Consider the following 23,951-nt stretch of genomic DNA (forward strand, 5'->3'; position numbering starts at 1 on the left):
CTGTAACAGAACTGTCCCCATTGTAGCCTCTTCATATTGACATTCTACCAGCATTTGAAGCAGCCTGTTCCATCCGGGATGCTGCCTCTGGTTCTCTTCATAATTTCTGATTGTTCTTTTTGTGAAGGTGGCTGCTGCCCAGCAGCACGGTGCGATCGGAGTCCTGCTCTACCCTGCTGACACTCCGCAAGTGCCCAGGGGCTCAGGACCCCCCTGGGTAACCACCGTTTCTGGACACGTGAGTCTCCCCCCTAGACTGAGAAGGTTGGAGCTGCCGTGGGTGGGGCAGGGGTGGGGGTGTGAGTGATGTGGGAGAAGTCAGGTGACTTCATTGCGATTGAAATCCACAGGTGACTGCATTGCGATTAGACTGAGGGTTTCCAACCTGGAGTCCATGGACCCCTTGCTTAATGGTATTGGTCTGTGGCATAAAGAAGGTTGGGAACCACAGGATTAGACCATAAGACAATGCCGCAGCAGAGCACAATTAGGCCATTCAGCCCATTGAGTCTATTCCACCATTCCATCATGGCTGATTTATTGTTCCTCTCAACCCCAATCTCCAGCCTTCCCCCCGCCCCCTAGCCGTCGACTCCCTGACTAATCAAGATCCTATCAATCTCTGCTTTAAATACAGGGCGGGACAGAGCTGGAGGGGTAGAACTGGGCAGGCATCGGGTAGGATGTGGGAAACAGAGCTGGTGGGAGTGTGGGGAATTGGGCATCGGGCTTTCCAGAATGGGGGTCTCAGAAATGAGGCTGGGATGAGAAGCGACAGGAATGTGAATTTCCAATCAGGCCCCTTGACCCATGATGTTGTGCTAACCTTATAACCCACTCTCAGATCAACCCAACCCTTCCCTTCAACATCCCCTCCGTTTCTCTGCCATACATGTGCCTGCCTTATGTTCAGATGTGCTTCTGGTTTCTGGTTCCTCCTCTTTAATTGCTAATTTGTGCAATTTGACCAGGGCGGACTGGTTTTGCGGTCACAGCGGACGACACAGTGCTAAGTTGAACTGAACTGAACGTTCTGGGACTGTTTGAGAGACTCTGCCATTTGATGTGTTTTTCGCTCGTTGTTTTTTGCAAATAACGAACGTAAATATAGAATATAAAAGATCAAAGCACAGAGTCCTTGAAACTGGTCAGTTTAGTTCATTGGTGAGGCCAGGACAGGCTATTGGTGAAGTTCACATCTTGGAATTTGAAGCTCTCGGCCATCCCCACATCAGTTTCATTGATGTTAACTGGAAGGTGTGCTCCGTTGTCGTCAGGACACCACATCACTTCCAGTAATGATGGCAATGTATGGGGATTTCCACTGAAGTCCTTACCTCCCTCTCCCACTGCACAAGGGGTTGTAACGTCACTGTTCTCTCTCTCTCCTGTCCTCGTTCTCCAGGTGCATCTCGGCACAGGTGACCCATTCACTCCTGGTTTCCCTTCCTTCAACCACACACAGTTCCCCCCCGTGGAGGCGTCCGCTCTTCCAAAAATTCCGGCACTGACTATCAGCGCCAGGGTCGCTTCCAACCTCCTCAGGTGAGAATTTCCCTGAGAAAACACTGCAAACCGCAGTCCAGCAAACCCCTTGTAGTGTGTCAGTATTTACAGGGAGTGTCCATGGGAGCAAGTCGGTATTTACAGGGCATGTCCCACAGAATGTGTCAGTATTTACAGGGGGTCCCGGGGAGTGTGTCAGTATTTACAGGGGTCCCGGGAGTGTGTCTGTATTTACAGGGGGTCCCGGGGAGTGTGTCAGTATTTACAGGGGGTCCCGGGAGTGTGTCTGTATTTACAGGGGGTCCCGGGGAGCATGTCAATATTTACAGGGGGTCCCGGGGAGTGTGTCTGTATTTACAGTGTGTCCCGGGGAGCAAGTCGGTATTTACAGGGAGTGTCCATGGGAGTGCGCCGGTATTTACAGGGCAGGTCCCGGGGAGTGTGTCAGTATTTACAGGGGGTCCCGGGGAGTGTGCTGGTATTAACAGGGCAGGTCCCGGGGTGCATGCTGGTATTTACAGGGCAGGTCCCGGGGTGCGTGTCGGTATTTGCAGGGCGGGTCCCAGGGAGTGTGCTGGTATTTACACGGTGGGTCCCGGGGAGTGTGCCGGTATTTACAGGGCGGGTCCCGGGGAGTGTGCTGGTATTTACAGGGCAGGTCCCGGGGAGTGTGCTGGTATTTACAGGGTGGGTCCCAGGGAGTGTGCTGGTATTTACAGGGTGGGTCCCGGGGAGTGTGCCGGTATTTACAGGGTGGGTCCCGGGGAGTGAGTAGGGTATTTACAGGGCAGGTCCCGGGGAGTGTGCTGGTATTTACAGGGTGGGTCCCGGGGAGTGTGCTGGTATTTACACGGTGGGTCCCGGGGAGTGTGCTGGTATTTACAGGGCGGGTCCCGGGGTGCATGTCGGTATTTACAGGGCGGGTCCCGGGGTGCGTGTCGGTATTTACAGGGCGGGTCCCGGGGTGCGTGCTGGTATTTACAGGAGGTTAACAAAGGAACTAACAGCAACGGGGGGGTGGGGGGGACGACCGTAATGATAGAGATGATAGAGGCAGAGATTCGTTGCCAACACTGTTTCTGAAGCTGTACTCTTCTTCTTCAACCCTCAGTAAGATGCGAGGGAAGAGTATCCCCAGAGAGTGGAACGTGGGCTCCTCGTCCCTGAGCAGGTACTCGCTGGGCCCCCAGCTCTCTCAGGCTGGCACCAGGCTGCAGATGGGCGCCTACAGCCGCATGATCCCCACCATGATAAACAACATTTTTGGATCCATCGAAGGCTTTATGGAACCTGGTAAGCACCCAGGGCTGGTCGCCCCCTCGGTTCGGTCGTGAAGCCCCAGTTTCGGGCTGGTTCCCTGTCCTTTCAGTAATCCATTTCACCAAATGTTTGATTTCGCTCTCTGTTAAAAGATGATCCAATTCCACTCAGTTCGTTGAACCAGGGGAGTATCTTTCTTCTGTCGCTATTCTAGTTATTAGTGGGGGGGTGGGGGCGAGCTCCCACTGCCTATCAAATGCTCCCAAGGGCATGCATCTCTGACAGCCAAGTCCTGCTCCTGGCCTTCACGCACGGCTTAGCTACAAAGCCAAGCAGAACAGTTTCTCCTGACAGGAGAAGAGGCAAAGGTAGCTTACTGGCACCTCAAAACCAGTCGCTTCGCGCAGATGGGGCTCATCAGCTCACCCAGGAGACGGAAAATTCTGATCTCAAACTTGTGCTGCCCTGCGGCTGTACCCACTGACGGGGAAGGGTTTGGGAGTAAATCCCGAGGGGAAGTCTGGAGCTGGAGCCCTAAGGCGGTCCTGTGTTGAGTTCATCGCTGACTGGCAACCCCTGCAATGCCGCTGGTGCCGATCCTTATCCGTCTCTACCGTTCCTTCGGATTCATCGGCTGCACGGAGAGGGGGAGCTTGCTGTGTGCTGTGTGGGCCACAGCCTGATCTCCATATCCTTTAGCCCTGGCTGGCGTTTCACACAGGCGGCTAGGACGAAACGTCCATGGGCGACCCCGACCATCGGAAGCCACCCAGACAGATCAGAATCAGGTTTAATATCACTAACATACGTTGTGAAACTTGTTATGCGGCAGCAGTACGTTGCAATATATAACAATAAAAACTGTAACTTGCAATATGTTACAAAGTAGGCTCGACACACATGCATAAAACTAGTTCAACAAGTAGAACAAAACAGGAGGAAATATGCTGAGTTAGTGTTCATGGGGTCAATGTCCATTCAGAAATCAAATGTCAGAAATGAAGAAGCTGTTCCTGAATCGCTGAGTGTGTGTCTTCAGGCTCCTGTACCTCCTTCCTGATGGTAGCAATGAGAAGAGGGCATGTCCTGGGTGATGGGGGTCCTTAATGACGGATGCCGCCTTTTTGAGGCATTGCCTGTAGAGGGTATCCTGGATACTGGGGAGACTCGTGCCCGTGATGGAGAGAGGAAGCCTGCTGCTCTCCATATCTTTTAGCCCTGGTTTGCGCTTCATGCAGACAGCGAGGACACAACATCCATGGTTGACCCCGGCCGCCCAGAATCAGGTTTAATATCACTGTACACAACTTTCTGTGGCTTTTTCTGATCTTGTGCAGTAGCCCCCCACTCCCCCACACCAGACGGTGATGTAGCCAGTTGAATGCTCTCCACGGTGTATCTGTAGAAATTCATGAGTGTCTTTAGTGACAAACCAAATCTCCTCAAACTCCTAATGAAGTATAGCCACTGTCGTGCCTTCTTTGTAATTGCGTACAAAGTATGTTGGGTCCAGGATACAGTAGATCCGCAGAGATGGTGACACCCTGGAACGTGTAACTACTCACCCTTTCCACTTCTGATCCCTCATTGAGGACTGGCGTGTGTTCCTTCAACTTCCCCTTCCTGAAGTCCACAATCAGTTCCTCGGTCTTACTGACACTGAGTGAGAGGTTGTTGTCGCGACTCCACTCAACCAGCCGACCTACCTCACTCCTGTACGCCTCCTCGTCACGATCTGCAATTCTGCCAGCAACAGTTGTATTGTCTGCAAACTTACAGTAAAGTTCCCCGACTTCACCACAGCATCATCCTTGAGGCCCGACACGGTCGTTCTGTCAGAAGCCTCGAAACAAGTAGTCATGGTAGAACTGACAGTCTCTTAGGAAGAGCAGATTGAGGAGGCGTTTGAGCGAAGAAAGCCAAGTACCAGGAGCTAGTGGAGCCGCACCGGAGACAGGGGTGGAGGGCACGGTGCGAGCCTATAGAGGTGGGGTGTAGAGGTTACGCTGGCTGCTCGCTCTGCAGAACCTCGGCATTATGGGGCTGCAAAGAGAGGAGCCATCAGGAACATCCCAGAGGCTGCTGAGCGAGCCTCCATATGGTTAAGGATCAAGAGGTGGAGGGCACGGTGGACCCACACTGCTGGGGCACAAACTTAGGCCTCATCAACCCTAGCTGGATCAACTGGACTACTTACTTAATGTGACTATTTAATATATACCTGCTGCAATTCTATTACTATGTACTGCTGCTGGAAAGAGAACTTTGTTAATTTCATGAGATATGCCACTGATATTAAACCTGATCCTGTTCCTACTTGTGGCCTCTCTCCCTGTCCAAAATCCAAGGCCGCCTTTTCTGTGTTTCTGTCAGAACTGTAATTGTTGGCCTGAAATTATTGTTTTAAGAGGGCGATGGTTGGGCTTCAGATGCAGGAGGCTGGTTTAGGGAACAGGACGGCCCCACCTCTCCACAGACCCTCCCCTCCCACTCTCTGTTCTCTCTGCCTCGCACCCAGATCGCTACATCATCTTGGGGGCTCAGCGGGACGCCTGGGGTCCTGGCGCAGCAAAGTCCGGAGTGGGAACGGCCATCCTCCTAGAGCTTGCCAAGGCCGTGTCTGAAATGGTCATGAATGGTGAGTGAACTTTAAACCTTCTTGCCGGTCTCTCTGATTCTCCTGAGCCTCCTCTGCCTAAACTTCTCACCGCCATAGAACTTAGAGTATTGCAGCACAGAAACAAAGCCCTCTGGCCCCTCGAACTACACTGCCCTAATTTAATGCGAGCCTAATCACAGGGGATTTACAATGACCGATTAACCTACCAACCGGTACGTCTTTGGACTGTGGGAGGAAACCGGAGCACCCGGAGGAAACCCACACGGTCACGGGGAGAATGTACAAACTCCTTACAGGCAGCAGTGGGAATTGAACCTGGGTAAAGCATTGTGCTACCATGACTAATATCTCTTAAAAGTTCACACTTGTTACTTGTTAAAAGGTTTTGTTGTTTAAATACTGGGAAAATTGGGGTGGACTGAAGCCTTGTTCAACTGACAGGAGAAATGACCAATCTAGTAATAAGGAGGGCATCTGATTGGACGGACATGTGGGAGTTGGGGGCGGGTCTGGTTGAGGCACAAGGTCATATGATTGAACACTCCAACCAGCAGGCAGGAGGTCACATGGTGAAGCACAGCCAACCGGAACCCAGATAGCCCAATAGTTGAGGTTGAGTTTGGTGTATGTGACTATTTGCGTAGAAAAGGGCTTCTCAGTCATTTCAGAATTCCTTACAACATAGAAAGATTAAAGATTAGTTTTATTTATCATATGTACATTAAAACATACAGTAAATGCATTGTTTGCTTCAGTGACCCACACAGACTGAGGATGTGCTGTAAATTTTATTATCAAAGTACATATATGTCGTGTTGTAGAACCCTGAGCAACGCCCACAAAATGCTGGATGAACTCAGCAGGCCAGGCAGCATTTATGGAGCAAAGAAAAACAGTTGATGTTTCAGGCCAAGACCCTTCATCGGGGCACCTGAAGCTGCCTGACCTGCTGAGTCCCTTCAGCATTTTGTGTGTATCGCTTTGGATGTCCAGCAACTGCAGACTTTCTCATGTTTGTACAAACCTGAGATTAATTTTCTTGTGGGCGTAATCAGCAAATCTATAGAACAGTAACTATTACAGGGTCAATGAAAGATCAACCAGAGTGCAGAGGACAACAAACTGTGCAACTGCAAATATAAATAAATAGCAATAAATAACGAGAACATGAGACAAAGAGTCCTTAAGGTGAGATCATTGGTTGTGGGAACATCTGAATGGACGGGCAAATGAGTATAGTTATCCCTTTTTGTTCAAGAGCCTGATGGTTGAGGGGTATTAACAGTTCTTGAACTTGGTGGTGTGAGTCCTGAGGCTCCTGTACCTTCTACCTGACGGTAGCAGAAAGAAGAGAGCACGGCCTGGGTGGTGGGGATCTTTGACGACAGATGTTGTTTTCCTACAACAGTGTTTCATGTAGATGGGCTCAGTTGTTGGGAGAACTTTACCCGTGATGTACTGGGCCAAATCCACTATCTTTTGTAGGATTTTCCCTTGGTGTTCCCATACCAGGCTGTGATGCAGCCAGTCAACACACTCTCCGCTACACATCTATCGAAGTTGTCAAAGTTTTTGATGTCATGTCGAATCTCTGCAGGTTCCTAGGGAAGATGAGGTGCTGCTGTGCTTTCTTCGCAATTGCGCTTACATGCGGGGTTCAGAACAGGTCCTCTGAACGAGTAACACCCAGGAATTTAAAGTTGCTAACCCTCCTCTCTCCATCTCTGATCCTTCGATGAGGACTGGCTCATGGGCCTCTGGTTTCCTGCTCCTGAAGTGTTACCACTTTCTCAGCACCAATATAGCAAACCTGCAACTTACTAATCCCCCCCCCCAACACACCTCTGGAGTGTGGGAGGAAACCAGGGCACCTGGAGGAAACCCACGCAGACATGGAGAGAAGGTCCAAGCTCCTTACAGACATTCAGCCCTTTGAATCTATGCCAGCTCGTAGAGCAAAACCATTTGCCCACTAGTCCATTCCCCCCATCTTCCCATCCTACACTAAGTGCATTGTCTCAGTTATAATGCAGCCCATCTGTGACCATCTCTCCAACTATCACAGACTAGCCTTCAGTGGTAGAGATCTGGTCAACACTTCCAAGGCCCAGACCATTAGAGCAGCATTTGTCCACTCTCCTCTCCAATCAGATTCTTTCTTCTCCAGTCCTTGATCTTTCCCACCCACCTGGCTTCACCTTCCAGCTAGCACCATCTTTTTAGTCTGCCATCTACCCCTCCCTTCTCAGTCCTGAAGGACAGTCTTGGCCCGAAACGTCGACTGTTTATTCTTCTCCATAGAAGCTGCCTGACCTGCTGAGTTCCTCCAGCATTTTATTGTGTTCCCCCAACAGTAATGCCAACCTTTCCCTATAGGGTTCAGACCACGACGGAGTCTCCTGTTTGCAAGCTGGGATGCTGGCGAGTACGGTAGCATTGGAGCAACTGAATGGCTGGAGGTATGACCTGGGGACCAATAGGGAGGGAGAATGAGATGGCTTGACAAGGCTAGAGTAAGAGAATGGCAAAGTGGTGTAGTCAAAAGAAGGGGCAGATTGAGAGCATGGACTAGGGTCTAGGCTCAGGGCCAATCTGGGACAAGAAGGCTGGACTAGTCAGTGGAATCAGAAAGAGGGGAAGGGCTGATTGGTAAAACAGGGATAACTGTGGCAGAGTCAGGAATAAAGTGGGGCTTATCGGTGGATCTCACATAGAAGGGAGCTATTGGAAATGGGAGTGGAGTCATCTACAAGGGATAGAGGCACTGAGAGGTGGAGTCATTAAAGGGATGGAACTAATTGGTTGGATCTCAGATGGAAGGGGTGGGATTAGGAGGCAGAGTCTGTGACAAGGAGTGAAGCCAATTGGTGGATCTGGGATGAGAAGTAGAGCTGATTGGTGGAGCTGCGGTGGAAGGGATCAGATTGAGAGGCAGAGTCAAGGCAATGAGTGAAGCTGATTGGTGGATCTGAGGATGGAAAGGCTGAGATTAAGAGGCGGAGTCAGGGACAAGGAGCAGAGCTGATTGGTGGATCCTGAGGTGGCGTTAGGAACAAAGGGGCAAGTCCGATGTTGGGTATGTCACTGGGGTGTTGGTGTCATCATGTGACACAAAGCAGATTGGCTGAGTTAGGATTGAGATATGAAGAAGGGCATGAAGAAAGGGTTAGGGAAATGGGATGAAATTGATTGGGGGTGGGGGGGGGGGGAGCCCTGATGGAGGAGAAACATCTGATGTGTGGGTTTGGTTGGAAGTAGGGGTCTCGGATTGTGGATTGAGGAAGTGCAGGTTTATCCTCAGAAATGTTAACCAATGGTGTACCTTTATCTCCAGGGATATTTGACCATGATGCATCTGAAGGCAGTAGCTTACTTCAGTCTGGATCGAGCAGTTTTGGGTAAGAACCATTTTTTTTTGTTCAGTTGGAGGGCCAGGTTGGGTGGAACATTTGGTCCTCTCACTTCCAATCATTACTGCACTCGCCCCCATCCATTCAGTCCACATGACATCCTTCCAAAACTAAATACATTATTTTGTGCTCAAAAAGAAAGGAGGCGCAACAGAGAGGTGACGGGGTGGGGAGTAAAAATTCGGAGATCTAGGACCATCTTCCCCTCTCACCCCCACATCACAGATTGTTTCATCTCTGCTGTATGGCTGGTTGCCCTCTGGAGTTGGGCAGCAGGCCCAACTGAAGATTTGGAGGTAATTAGGCATTTGGATCTACAGAGGGCCTGAGAGAGCCGGGCTCTGGGTATCTTAGGCCTGTCGTGATGTAGCCCCATTCTCGGCTCCTGTGTCGTGGTAGCCAGCTGCGAGAAAAGGCAAGTGGGAAACGCCAGACTAGGTAGAGGCCACCACGGGTACATAGGCCTCCGAACAGGGACAGTCCTCATCTCAGTCCAAAATGGCTGGTAGATGGTTGGAATGGACTCGATGGGCTGAAGTTCCTCTCCCCACATCATTTTACTTTATATGTCTTGCCCGATGTCCTGAGACAGAGATGCTTTGTTGTAGGCACCTCATCCTGGGGAAATATCCTCCATAGAGCCAATCTGTAAAACCTTTCTACAGTTCAGTAGATGACTCTTCTCATTCTACTCAAGTAGCCGTGTTAACCCTTTCTCTTCTCACGAAACGATCCTTAGAGTCGGGCTAATGTACAACATAGTGAACGAGGATGTGTGGGAGTCAGTGGTTCATAGTCCTTTGATGGACTCCTATCCTTCAGCCGTATCTATTCTCCGTAGTACGTCACGGGCTTGCGATGTGCTGCAGGGATGGGAGGGGTGCTATGGAAATCCAGGGTTGGCCGGACTAACACTTTGCTTGTTCTGCAGGAGACGACACCTTGGTTGCCCAGTCCAGTCCGCTGCTCCACCAGCTGATCGAGAAAGTGATGAAGCAGGTACATTAGCCAGCTAACCAGCTGGCACCCGGAACCTGGCCACCATCTGGTGACTGCTGTCCTTTAAACTTCATTTGTTTTCCCTGGTCCATAAGTTAGTTAGTGACTGCCTGCTAGTTCTGCCACTGGTGTTTAGGACAGCGGTGAAGGTCCTCCATGTCTGTCTGCCCTTGGTCGTATATCATCACAGACAGCTAAAGAAGGTTTCTTCATTGCTGTTTCCATAACAGTCTTGTTTTTGATCAGTCAGAGTTGTTAGCCCTGAGCTGAACCCCCAAACCTGGAGGACCAGTGGACCACTCTTAGTCTGACCTCTACCCTTTGACCTGTTTGGCATGGGTGACCCTACCAAGAGCTAAAGCATAAAGCCTTGACTCCAGCTGACATAGCTCTCCGGGTTAGAGGCATGCAAGCCTCCAAACCCAGTGACAAGGTTGTGGTCCGCTTGGAGGTTTGATCCGTGACACCTAATATTAATGAGAGAATACCTTGCTCTCAATATTGTGCATTCCACTGCCCTGTGTGTGTGAAGAACACCACCACGGACACTCTCTGCTCTCCCCCATCCCACCAAGCAGAAGATACAAAAGCCTGAAAGCTCGTACCACCAGGCTTCTGTCCCACTATTATCAGACTCTTAAACAAACTTCAGTTAGACACTTCACCTCTTAATCTACCTCGTTATGAACTTGACCCATATTTGTCTACACTTTCTCTGTAGCTGTAACATTTCATCCTGCATATGTCGTGGTTTTACCCGATTCCAGCTCAATGCACTGTGTAATGATTTGATCTGTATGAACAGAATGCAAGACCAGCTTCTTGGTGCACGTGACAAAATGATTCCGACACTGAAAGGTTTGTCACATGAGGAGAGTTTGATGGCTCTGGGCCGGTACTCACTGGAGTTCAGAAGAATGAGGGGTGACCTCACTGAAACCTATCGAATGTGAAATGCCTTTCGAATACCTCTTCCTCTTTGGGATGTATATATCCTGTGCCTTCTGAATTGCTTCCAGAAATTCCAGCCATTGCTGTTCTACCATCATCCCTGCCAGTGTTCTTCTCCAATCAATTCTGGCCAGCTCCTCTCTCGTGCCTCTGTAATCCTCTTACTCCACTGTAATACTGATACATCTGACTTTAGCTTCTTCTTCTCGAATTTCAGGGTTAATTTGATCATATTATGATCACTTCCCCTAAGGGTTCTTTTATCTTAAGTTCTCCAATCAGTCACACATGCATCACCTGTTTGTGAGTATTCAGTACAGGAAAAAAATGCAATCCCTGGTAATCTATGGTTTGTACTAAAGTGAAATGCAAGACCTCCTGCCATTCACACTCTCATAGTGACCTTGAAGGCCATTTGGCCCATCGAGTTCCAAGCCTACTCCCAGCGGAACAATCACATTTCTTATCCACCCCTACCCACAGTGATAGTCCTCTCTTGCACAACCACCACCCTTGGGTTTCTACCCCTCACCCACACATGGCGAGGCATGGGTGAAATACCTGCTGTATTGGATACCGGGTCACCAAACTACTTGGTGGGCATGCTGCTGGGCCAGTAGTTGGCAGAGTACTTCAGAGTCAAATAATTACTTTGGGGAGGGGTGGGACAGTGGCCGATTGATCTACAGACCCTGCTTGTCGTTCAGCTGAGGGAAGGGGTACTCACACTATCACAGGGAGAACATTGAACACACACACACACACTCACCAAAGGTCAGGATCGAACTCGGGTTTCTGCAGCTGTGAAGCATTGGCTGTCTCCACTGTACCATCCCTTTAGATCAGAGACGAGGAGGGAATTGAGGGTGTGTTGAATCAGTGCTGTTGAAGCCCAGTCATTGTGTCAGGAATTTATACGGTCTCCCTGTGACCACATGGGTTTCCTCTGGCTGACCCCATTTCCTCCCACAGTCCGAAGGCGTACAGGTTGGGGGTTGACTAGTCATTGTGAATTGTCCTGTGGTTAGGCTGGACAACACAGCTTGAAGGGCCAGAGCAGCCTGTTCCATTCTCTCTCTCAACAAATAAATAAAATGTGCAAAGTGGAGGTTGAGAGGCTCTTGATCAGTGAGGACATCAAAGGTTTACAGGAAGGAGGCAGGAGAATGGGGTTGAGGGGGGAAATAAATCTCCTGATCAAATGGCGGTGCAGACTCGTAGGGCCAAATGGCCTAATTCTCCTCCCTATATTTTATGGACCTATTCCTTTACTTTTTTTTTGTATTTATCTTTGGAATTTCTAGCCTCTGTCCTAGCTCACTCTTAATACATCTTCTGTTGTGACAGGTTGGAAGCCCAAACCAGGGAGCGCAGAACCTCTACAACCAGATCATAAACCAGGTTCCCAAATTTAGAGAGAACATGTAAGTAGAGAGTGTTCTCGTTTCGATCACCCCCACCGTGGGGAAAGAGATTAATCCGACCTACGTCTCTGATAACTTCAACAACTTTGAACTTTAAAGTAAATTTATTATCAAAGTATATACAATACTCTGCAAAAGTCATATATACACACATAGCTAGGGTGCCTAAGACTTTTGCACAGTACTGTTTTTGTCAATGTGGAGCACCATGGGAGGGGTGTGAGACACGTGACAGGGTGGCATGGACAGAGTGCCGGGAAGGGGGGTGGCGCAGGTGCAGACGCACCCAGCCTTGACACACCAGGCAAGGTCAGTTGATTCCAAACCATTGGTTTATTGATCAGTATAGAATGGCTTTGGTTCTTCCCGCTCTCTCCCCTCTCCCTGCCCCCTTCCCACCCTCAGTCCACAATAGAGACCCAGATCAGAATCAGGTTTATCATCACTCATGAATGTCATGAAATTTGGGGGTTTTTTTGCAGCAGAAGTACAGTGCCATACATTAAATTACTACAATACTGAGCAAAAGTCTTAGGCACCCTAGCTATCTAAATGTGCTTAAGACTTTTGCACTGTACTGTATATGGCACCATAAACAACCCTGAGATTCATTTTCTTGTGGGCATATGCAGCAAATCAATAGAATCAATAAAAGACTGCACTAACTTGGGTGTTCAACCAGTGTAGAAGGCAAGCTACAAATATGAGAAAAAGAAATAATAAATAGATAGATAAATAAGGAATAAATATTGAGATGAAGATTCCTTGAAAGTGAGTCCATAGGTTGTGGGAATATTTCAGTGATGGGGCAACTGAAGTTGAGTGAAGTTATCCCCTTTGTTTCAAGAGCCTGATGGTTGAGGGGTAATAACTGTTCCTGAACCTAGAGGTGTGAGTCCTGAGGCTCCTGTACCTTCTTCCTGATGGCAGCAATGAAAAGAGAGCTGGGTGCTGGGTGTCCCTGATGATGGATGCTGCTTTCCTGCGACAGCATTTCATGTAGATGTGTTCAATGGTTGGGAGGGTTTTACCCGTGATGGACTGGGCAGTATCCGTTGCTTTTTGTAGGATTTTCTGTTCAAGGGCATTGGTGTTTCCATTCCGGGCTGTGATGCAGCCAGTCAGACCCTCTCATGTACACACCAATAGAAGTTTATCAAAGTTTTAGATGTCATGCCGAATCTTTGCAGACCTCTAAGGAGGTAGAGGCACTGTTGTGCTTTCTCCATAATCACACTTCTGGTGCTGGGCCCAGGAGAGGTCCTCCAGAATGATAACACCAAGGAATTAAACTTGCTGACCCTCTCCACCTCTGATCCACCAACAAGGACTGTCCCAGGGACCTCTGAATTTCCTCCTCATGAAGTCAATAATCATCTCCTTGGTCTTGCTGACGTTGAGTTATTGAGGCACCCCTCAGCCCGATTTTCAATCTCCCTCCTACATGCTGATTCATCACCACCTTTGATTTGGCCAACGACAGAGATGCCATCAGCAAATTGAACGTGGCATTGGAGCTGTGCTTGGCCACACAGTCATAAGGGTAAAGCGAGTAGAGTAGAGGGCTAAGCACAAAGTGCTTCTGTGCTGATGGAGATTGTGGAGGAGATGTATTTGCCAATCCAAACTGACTGAGGTCTGCAAGTGAGGAAATCAAAGACCAAATTAAACAAGAAGGTATTGAGGCCAAGCTCTTGAAGGTTATTGATTAAACTTGACTGTACCTTGTATACCAGTTGCACTATCCTTCCAGTAGTTACAACTGCCCCCTCCATCTCGGATGGGATAATGCAGCCAGAAGAACGAGTCTCTTTTTTTCCAGGGATTGTTACAGAAACCTGATCCCACATGAGGTTGGACACTTGGTGACTGGTACCGGTATTAGAGACAGAGGCACAGCTGTAGGCACCACAGTCGGAAAGTACCCCTGTAGTTCACGTCTTGCTCACACCATAAGACATAGGAGCAGAATCAGGCAAATTGGCCTATCGACTCTCCTCCGTCATTCCATCCTGGCTGATTTATTATCCTTCTCAACCCCATTCTCCTGTCTTCTCCCTGTAACTTTTAACACCCTAACTAGTCAATGATCTATCATCCTCCACTTTAAACATACCGTGTGACGTGGCCTCCACAGCTGTCCGTAGCAAGGGATCCCACAGCTTCACCACCATCTTGCTACAGAAACTCCCCCTCATCTCTGTTGTCCTTCTATTCTGAGGCTGCGCCCCCTGGTCCTAGACTTCTTCCCCCCCACCCATTGGAAATATCTTCTAAACTCTGTCTAGGCCTTTCAATATTCGTCCTGATGAAGGGTCTCAGCCCCAAATGTTGACTGCTTATTCTTATCCATAGATGCTGCCTGACCTGCTGAGTTCCTCCAGCATTTTGTGTGTCTTGCTGCACACTGCCCACACGGTCAGGGTACGCCTGTGGCTCTCACAGCACTGACCAAGGCCCTTCAGCCCATCATGCCCATGCTGACCTTTCTTGCCCATCTAACACTAATTCCATTTGCTCTCATTAGGGTCATATCCATCTATTGCCTTGTCTATTGAAGTTCCTGTCTCAATGCCTCTTAAACATAATTGAATCTGACTGCACAACCTCCTCATTGATATCACCAATTCTCGGTGTAAAATTAAAAATCCCCCTGAGATCCTCTTTACATTTCCTGCCTCTCACCTTTTGTTCTTGACTTCTCTCATCCCAGTCATTATGTGCCGTGTCATGTGATGTGAGTGATCATGGTCTTTCCATGACCATGTTTGTTCTTGGCAAATTTTTCTACAGAAGTGGTTTGCCATTGCCTTCTTCTGGGCAGTGTCTTTACAAGATGGGTGACCCCAGCCATTATCAATACTCTTCAGAGATTGTCTGCCTGGTGTCAGTGGTCACATAACCAGGACTTGCGATCTGCACCACCTGCTCCCATGGGTTCATGTGACCCTGATCAGGGGGCTAAGCAGGTGCTACATTTTGCCCAAGGGTGACCCACAGGTTAGCGGAGGGAAGGAGCGTCTTACACCTCCCTTGGTAGAGGCACATCTCCATCCTGCCACCCTACCATGGGAAAAAATGCTATCTACCCTGTGTAAGGCCTCTCATTATCTTAGCATGATTGCAACTTATGCATTGGACATGTGCTTGTAGCTTGCATACCAGTTGCACAGCCAGAAGTATACCTGTAGACCGCAGATGAATTGTCTCCCCCTCTCCCCTCCTCCTGCCCTATCCCCCCTTCCCCCTTCACCCTGTTTTACACATAGAACAGTACAGACCCTTCGGCCCACAATGTCGTGCCAACATTTTTGACTAATTTCTCTCTCACCCTTCCCTCCCACATAACCCTCCATTTTCTCTTTCATCCATGTGCCTGTCTAAGAGTCTCTTAAATGCCCCTAACGTATCTGCCTCTCCCACCAACCTGGGCAGCATGTTTTACGCACCCACCACTCTGTGTATAAAAAATCACAAACACCTCTAACATTGCTGACATCCCCTGCTCCGTTGCCCCCTCTTTCAACAGTTGGGGATTTGGGGTCTGATATCCTTGTACTTTCCTCAGTGTGTAGGTGATCAGTTTTTGTGTACGAGAGTGCAGGGTTTGGAAGTTTTGATGTTGCCGTTCTTTTCTGTGAGCGAGGGGTTGGGGGGTTTTGGGGTTTATGAGTTTTGTTTCTTAATCATGTGTGGGGGGGGAGATTATATCATTTTTCTCATCAGCTCCAATGATATTTCTGTATTTCCTGGCTATCTGGAGAAGATAAATGTCAGAGTTGGATTGTACATGCATACTTTGACTATAAAATGAACCTCTGATCCTCCAATCACATTAACATTATTCCCCGTTGTATCAGCCATCTTTGCCTCAGCTGACCACTCCATCTATGCTGGTGCCAGATCTGTAGCTGAGGGGGAATGTGGGAAGTGAAATGCTTTTGCAAAGGTCTAGTAATGTATGATGGGCCGAATCTCCTCATTGCCTGCTGTGGCACAACAGGGAACAGTGTCAGAGAATAACTCAAAGCGGGGAAACCAGTGCATTCTGCGGACTCTGCAGTAAACTGCCTCTGTCTTCCCTGTGCAGTATACAGCCCCTCACCATGGAGAGCAGTGCCTACCCCTTCACTGCCTTCGCTGGGGTACCTGCCCTGGAACTCAACTTCAGAGAGGTAAGTGACAGCTGACTTCGACATCCACCTCGCTGTGACCCTTGTAACTCCCAGCGCTGGACTTCCCGTGCGACCGCCACACTTCATTCACACTGCCCGGTACGCCGCTGGCAGGTTTCTTTTACCAGTCAAGGTTTTTAGCCCTGAGCTGAACCCACTCAAAGTCTGGCCTCTACCCTTTGACCTGTTTGGTATGGGTGACCCTACCAAGAGGCAAAGCATAAAGCCCTGATTCCAGCCAACGTAGCTCTCCGGGTCACTGAGACAAGCAAACCTCCAAACCCCACGACAGGGTTGTGGTCCTCATGGAGGGTCAATCCCTCCAAACCCTACACCGAGGTTGTGCTCCTCTTGGAGGGTCAAACCCTCCAAACCCCACGATGAGGTTGTGCTCCTCTTGGAGGGTCAATCCCTCTAAACCCCTCGAATAGGTTGTGCTCCTCTTGGAGGGTCAATCCCTCCAAATCCTACGCCGAGGTTGTGCTCCTCTTGGAGGTTCAATCCCTGCAAACCCCTCGACTAGGTTGTGCTCCTCCTGGAGGGTCAATCCCTCCAAACCCTACACCAAGGTTGTGCTCCTCTTGGAGGGTCAATCCCTCCAAACCCTACGCCAAGGTTGTGCTCCTCTTGGAGGGTCAATCCCTCCAAACCCTACGCCGAGGTTGTGCTCCTCTTGGAGGGTCAATCCCTCCAAACCCTACGCCGAGGTTGTGCTCCTCTTGGAGGGTCAATCCCTCCAAACCCCATGATGAGGTTGTGCTCCTCCTGGAGGGTCAATCCCTCCAAACCCTACGCCGAGGTTGTGCTCCTCTTGGAGGGTCAATCCCTCCAAACCCCACGCCGAGGTTGTGGTCCTCCTGGAGGGTCAATCCCTCCAAACCCCTCGACTAGGTTGTGCTCCTCCTGGAGGGTCAATCCCTCCAAACCCCTCGACTAGGTTGTGCTCCTCCTGGAGGGTCAATCCCTCCAAACCCTACACCAAGGTTGTGCTCCTCTTGGAGGGTCAATCCCTCCAAACCCTACGCCGAGGTTGTGCTCCTCTTGGAGGGTCAATCCCTCCAAACCCTACGCCGAGGTTGTGCTCCTCTTGGAGGGTCAATCCCTCCAAACCCCATGATGAGGTTGTGCTCCTCTTGGAGGGTCAATCCCTCCAAACCCTATGCCGAGGTTGTGCTCCTCTTGGAGGGTCAATCCCTCCAAACCCCACGCCGAGGTTGTGCTCCTCCTGGAGTGTCAGTCCCTCCAAACCCCACGCCGAGGTTGTGCTCCTCTTGGAGGTTCAATCCCTCCAAACCCCACGACAAGGTTGTGGTCCTCTTGGAGGGTCAGTCCCTCCAAACCCCACGCCGAGGTTGTGCTCCTCTTGGAGGGTCAATCCCTCCAAACCCTATGCCGAGGTTAACCATATAACCATATAACAATCACAGCACGGAAACAGGCCATTCCGGCCCTCCTAGTCCGTGCCGAACTCTTAATCTCACCTAGTCCCACCTACCCGCACTCAGCCCATAACCCTCCACTCCTTTCCTATCCATATACCTATCCAATTTTACCTTAAATGACACAACTGATCTGGCCTCTACTACTTCTACAGGAAGCTCATTCCACACAGCTATCACTCTCTGAGTAAAGAAATACCCCCTCGTGTTTCCCTTAAACTTTTGCCCCCTAACTCTCAAATCATGTCCTCTCGTTTGAATCTCCCCTACTCTCAATGGAAACAGCCTATTCACGTCAACTCTATCTATCCCTCTCAACATTTTAAATACCTCGATCAAATCCCCCCTCAACCTTCTACGCTCCAATGAATAGAGACCTAACTTGTTCAACCTTTCTCTGTAACTTAAGTGCTGAAACCCTGGTAACATCCTAGTAAATCGTCTCTGCACTCTCTCTAATTTATTGATATCTTTCCTATAATTCGGTGACCAGAACTGTACACAATAATCCAAATTTGGCCTTACCAATGCCTTGTACAATTTTAACATTACATCCCAACTTCTGTACTCAATGCTCTGATTTATAAAGGCCAGCGTTCCAAAAGCCTTCTTCACCACCCTATCTACATGAGACTCCACCTTCAGGGAACTATGCACTGTTATTCCTAGATCTCTCTGTTCCACTGCATTCCTCAATGCCCTACCATTTACCCTGTATGTTCTATTTGGATTATTCCTGCCAAAATGTAGAACCTCACACTTCTCAGCATTAAACTCCATCTGCCAACGTTCAGCCCATTCTTCTAACCGGCATAAATCTCCCTGCAAGCTTTGAAAACCCACCTCATTATCCACAACACCTCCTACCTTAGTATCATCAGCATACTTACTAATCCAATTTACCACCCCATCATCCAGATCATTTATGTATATTACAAACAACATTGGGCCCAAAACAGATCCCTGAGGCACCCCGCTAGTCACCGGCCTCCATCCCGATAAACAATTATCCACCACTACTCTCTGGCATCTCCCATCTAGCCACTGTTGAATCCATTTTATTACTCCAGCACTAATACCTAACGACTGAACCTTCTTAACTAACCTTCCATGTGGAACTTTGTCAAAGGCCTTGCTGAAGTCCATATAGACTACATCCACTGCCTTACCCTCGTCAACATTCCTCGTAACTACTTCAAAAAATTCAATAAGGTTTGTCAAACATGACCTTCCACGCACAAATCCATGCTGGCTACTCCTAATCAGATCCTGTCTATCCAGATAATTATAAATACTATCTCTAAGAATACTTTCCATTAATTTACCCACCACTGATGTCAAACTGACAGGTCTATAATTGCCAGGCTTACTTCTAGAACCCTTTTTAAACAATGGAACCACATGAGCAATACGCCAATCCTCCGGCACAATCCCTGTTTCTAATGACATCTGAAAGATCTCCGTCAGAGCTCCTGCTATCTCTACACAAACTTCCCTCAAGGTCCTGGGGAATATCCGGTCAGGACCCGGAGATTTATCCACTTTTAAATTTCTTAAAAGCGCCAGTACTTCCACCTCTTTAATTGTCATAGGTTCCATAACTTCCTTACTTGTTTCCCACACCTTACACCATTCGATATCCTTCTCCTTAGTGAATACCGAAGAGAAGAAATCGTTCAAAATCTCTCCCATCTCCCTCGGCTCCACACATAGCTGACCACCCTGATTCTCTAAGGGACCAATTTTATCCCTCACTATCCTCTTGCTTTTAATATAACTGTAGAAGCCTTTCGGATTTACTTCCACCTTATTTGCCAAACCAAACTCGTAACTTCTTTTAGCTTTTCTAATCTCTTTCTTAAGTTTCCTTTTACATTCTTTATATTCCTCGAGCAATTCCTTTACTCCATGCTGCCTATATCTATTGTAGACATCCCTCTTTTTTCGAACCAAGTTTCTAATATCCCTTGAAAACCATGGCGCTTTCAAACCTTTAATCTTTCCTTTCAACCGAACAGGAACATAAAGATTCTGTACCCTCATAATTTCACCCTTAAATGACCTCCATTTCTCTATTACATCCTTCCCATAAAACAACTTGACCCATTCCACTCTCTCTAAATCCCTGCGCATCTCCTCAAAGTTAGCCTTTCTCCAATCAAAAATCTCAACTCTAGGTCCAGTCCTGTCCTTCTCCATAATTATATTGAAGCTAATGCTATTGTGATCACTGGACCCGAAGTGCTCCCCAACACATACATCTGTCAGCTGACCTATCGCATTCCCTAACAGGAGATCCAACACTGCCCCATCTCTAGTCGGTACTTCTATGTATTGTTGCAAAAAGCTATCCTGCACACATTTCACAAACTCTAAACCATCCAGCCCTTTTACAGAATGAGCTTCCCAATCTATGTGTGGAAAATTAAAATCTCCCACAATCACCACCTTGTGTTTACTACAAATATCTGCTATCTCCTTACACATTTGCTCTTCCAACTCACGCTCCCCATTAGGTGGCCTATAATACACTCCTATCAGTGTTACTACACCTTTCCCATTCCTCAATTCCACCCAAATAGCCTCCCTAGAGGAGCTCTGTAATCTATCCTTCCAAAGCACCGCCATAAGATTTTCTCGGACAAGCAATGCAACACCTCCTCCTCTGGCCCCTCCTACTCTATCACACCTGAAGCAACTAAATCCAGGAATATTTAGTTGCCAATCACACCCTTCCTGCAACCATGTTTCACTAATAGCTACAACATCATAATTCCATGTATCAATCCACACTTTAAGCTCATCCACCTTTCTTACAATGCTCCTAGCATTAAAATAGATACATTTAAGATACTCTCCACCTCCTCCTCTCTTTTCATCCCTAGCAATGCATTCAAATTTATTATCCTTTTCTTTCTTCTCCCCTACAACTTCGGGCTGAGCGCATCCCTCCTCCATCACCTGCCTGTCCTCCCTCACACACGGTCTACTTACTTGCTCTACTGGTGAACTAACCTCCTCTCCCATAGTTTCCTCAAATTGATTTCCGCCCCCCCATCTTACTAGTTTAAAGTCTGCCCCGTAGCCCTAGCAAACCTCCCCGCTAGGATATTGGTCCCCCCAGGATTCAAGTGTAACCCGTCCTTCTTGAACAGGTCACGCCTGCCCCAGAAGAGGTCCCAATGATCCAGAAACTTGAATCCCTGCCCCCTGCTCCAATCCCTCAACCACGCATTCATCCTCCACCTAATTCCATTCCTACTCTCACTGTCGCGTGGTACAGGCAGTAATCCCGAGATTACTACCTTTGCGGTCCTTCTTCTTAACTGCCTTCCTAACTCCCTATACTCTCGTTTCAGGACCTCTTCCCCTTTCCTACCTATGTCATTGGTACCTACATGTACCACGACCTCTGGCTCCTCACCCTCCCACTTCAGGATATCTTGGACGCGATCAGAAACGTCCCGGACCCTGGCACCAGGGAGGCAAACAACCATCCGGGACTCCCGATCACCTCCACAGAACCGCCTGTCTGAACCCCTGACTATCGAGTCCCCTATTACTATGGTCCTCTTTCTTCTATCCCTACCCTTCTGAGCTACAGGGCCGTCCTCTGTGCTGGAGGCCCGGCCACTGTCACTTCCTCCAGGTAGGCTGTCCCCCCCAACAGTACTCAAACATGAGTACTTATTGTCAAGGGGTACAGCCACTGGGGTACTCTCTAGTACCTGCCCCTTCCCCTTCCTGATCGTGACCCACCTATCTGCCTCCCGTGGCCCCGGAGTGACCACCTGCCTGTAACTCCTCTCTATCACCTCCTCACTCTCCCTGACCAGGCGAAGGTCATCGAGCTGCAGCTCCAGTTCCCTAATTCGGTCCCTCAGGAGCTGCAGTGGTCCTCTTGGAGGGTCAATCCCTCCAAACCCCACGACGAGGTTGTGGTCCTCTTGGAGGGTCAGTCCCTCCAAACCCCACGCCGAGGTTGTGCTCCTCTTGGAGGTTCAATCCCTCCAAACCCTACGCCGAGGTTGTGCTCCTCTTGGAGGGTCAATCCCTCCAAACCCTATGCCGAGGTTGTGCTCCTCTTGGAGGGTCAATCCCCACAAACCCTACGCCGAGGTTGTGATCCTCTTGTAGGGTCAATCCCTCCAAACCCTACGCCGAGGTTGTGGTCCTCTTGGAGGGTCAATCCCTCCAAACCCCACGACGAGGTTGTGCTCCTCCTGGAGGGTCAGTCCCTCCAAACCCTACGCCGAGGTTGTGCTCCTCTCGGAGGGTCAATCCCTCCAAACCTAACGCCGAGGTTGTGGTCCTCCTGGAGGGTCAATCCCTCCAAACCCTAGGCCGAGGTTGTGCTCCTCTTGGAGGGTCAATTCCTCCAAACCCTACGCCGAGGTTGTGGTCCTCTTGGAGGGTCAATCCCTCCAAACCCTAGGCCGAGGTTGTGCTCCTCCTGGAGGGTCAATCCCTCCAAACCTAACGCCGAGGTTGTGGTCCTCCTGGAGGGTCAATCCCTCCAAACCCTAGGCCGAGGTTGTGCTCCTCTTGGAGGGTCAATCCCTCCAAACCTAACGCCGAGGTTGTGGTCCTCCTGGAGGGTCAATCCCTCCAAACCCTAGGCCGAGGTTGTGCTCCTCTTGGAGGGTCAATCCCTCCAAACCCCACGCCGAGGTTGTGGTCCTCTTGGAGGGTCAGTCCCTCCAAACCCCACGACAGGGTTGTGGTCCTCCTGGAGGGTCAATCCCTCCAAACCCTACGCCGAGGTTGTGCTCCTCCTGGAAGGTCAATCCCTCCAAACCCCACGACAGGGTTGTGGTCCTCTTGGAGGGTCAATCCCTCCAAACCCCACGACAGGGTTGTGGTCCTCTTGGAGGGTCAATCCCTCCAAACCCTACGCCGAGGTTGTGCTCCTCTTGGAAGGTCAATCCCTCCAAACCCCATGACTAGGTTGTGCTCCTCTTGGAGGGTCAATCCCTCCAAACCCTACGCCGAGGTTGTGCTCCTCTTGGAGGGTCAATCCCTCCAAACCCTACGCCGAGGTTGTGCTCCTCTTGGAGGTTCAATCCCTCCAAACCCCTCGACTAGGTTGTGCTCCTCCTGGAGGGTCAATCCCTCCAAACCCTACACCAAGGTTGTGCTCCTCTTGGAGGGTCAATCCCTCCAAACCCTACGCCGAGGTTGTGCTCCTCTTGGAGGGTCAATCCCTCCAAACCCTACGCCGAGGTTGTGCTCCTCTTGGAGGGTCAATCCCTCCAAACCCTACGCCGAGGTTGTGCTCCTCTTGGAGGGTCAATCCCTCCAAACCCTACGCTGAGGTTGTGCTCCTCTTGGAGGGTCAATCCCTCCAAACCCCATGATGAGGTTGTGCTCCTCCTGGAGGGTCAATCCCTCCAAACCCTACGCCGAGGTTGTGCTCCTCTTGGAGGGTCAATCCCTCCAAACCCCACGCCGAGGTTGTGCTCCTCTTGGAGGGTCAATCCCTCCAAACCCTACGCCGAGGTTGTGCTCCTCTTGGAGTGTCAATCCCTCTAAACCCTATGCCGAGGTTGTGCTCCTCTTGTAGGGTCAATCCCTCCAAACCCTACGCCGAGGTTGTGATCCTCTTGTAGAGTCAATCCCTCCAAACCCTACGCCGAGGTTGTGGTCCTCTTGGTGGGTCAATCCCTCCAAACCCCACGACGAGGTTGTGCTCCTCCTGGAGGGTCAGTCCCTCCAAACCCTACGCCGAGGTTGTGCTCCTCTCGGAGGGTCAATCCCTCCAAACCCTACGCCGAGGTTGTGCTCCTCTTGGAGGGTCAATCCCTCCAAACCCTACGCCGAGGTTGTGGTCCTCTTGGAGGGTCAATCCCTCCAAACCTAACGCCGAGGTTGTGCTCCTCCTGGAGGGTCAATCCCTCCAAACCCTACGCCGAGGTTGTGGTCCTCTTGGAAGGTCAATCCCTCCAAACCCCACGACTAGGTTGTGCTCCTCTTGGAGGGTCAATCCCTCCAAACCCTAGGCCGAGGTTGTGCTCCTCTTGGAGGGTCAATTCCTCCAAACCCTACGCCGAGGTTGTGCTCCTCTTGGAGGGTCAATCCCTCCAAACCCCACGACAGGGTTGTGCTCCTCCTGGAAGGTCAATCCCTCCAAACCCCACGACAGGGTTGTGGTCCTCCTGGAGGGTCAA

The 23,951-nt window shown here is 49.7% G+C and overlaps 1 protein-coding gene across 1 annotated transcript in view; it reads left to right on the forward strand.

The window, feature by feature from the left end:
- Window positions 1-23,951, forward strand: part of tfr2 (transferrin receptor 2) — a 69,350-nt gene that overhangs the window by 32,969 nt on the left and 12,430 nt on the right. Inside the window, exons 8-16 of the mRNA XM_073048807.1 lie at window positions 128-238; window positions 1,406-1,545; window positions 2,618-2,799; window positions 5,285-5,404; window positions 7,763-7,845; window positions 8,721-8,784; window positions 9,728-9,795; window positions 12,094-12,170; window positions 16,261-16,345. Coding sequence (XP_072904908.1) covers window positions 128-238; window positions 1,406-1,545; window positions 2,618-2,799; window positions 5,285-5,404; window positions 7,763-7,845; window positions 8,721-8,784; window positions 9,728-9,795; window positions 12,094-12,170; window positions 16,261-16,345 — 930 coding nt within the window. The remainder of the gene's footprint in view (window positions 1-127; window positions 239-1,405; window positions 1,546-2,617; window positions 2,800-5,284; window positions 5,405-7,762; window positions 7,846-8,720; window positions 8,785-9,727; window positions 9,796-12,093; window positions 12,171-16,260; window positions 16,346-23,951) is intronic.

This window comes from Hemitrygon akajei, chromosome 6 (genome assembly GCF_048418815.1).
Source record: "Hemitrygon akajei chromosome 6, sHemAka1.3, whole genome shotgun sequence".
Lineage (NCBI taxonomy): Eukaryota > Metazoa > Chordata > Chondrichthyes > Myliobatiformes > Dasyatidae > Hemitrygon > Hemitrygon akajei.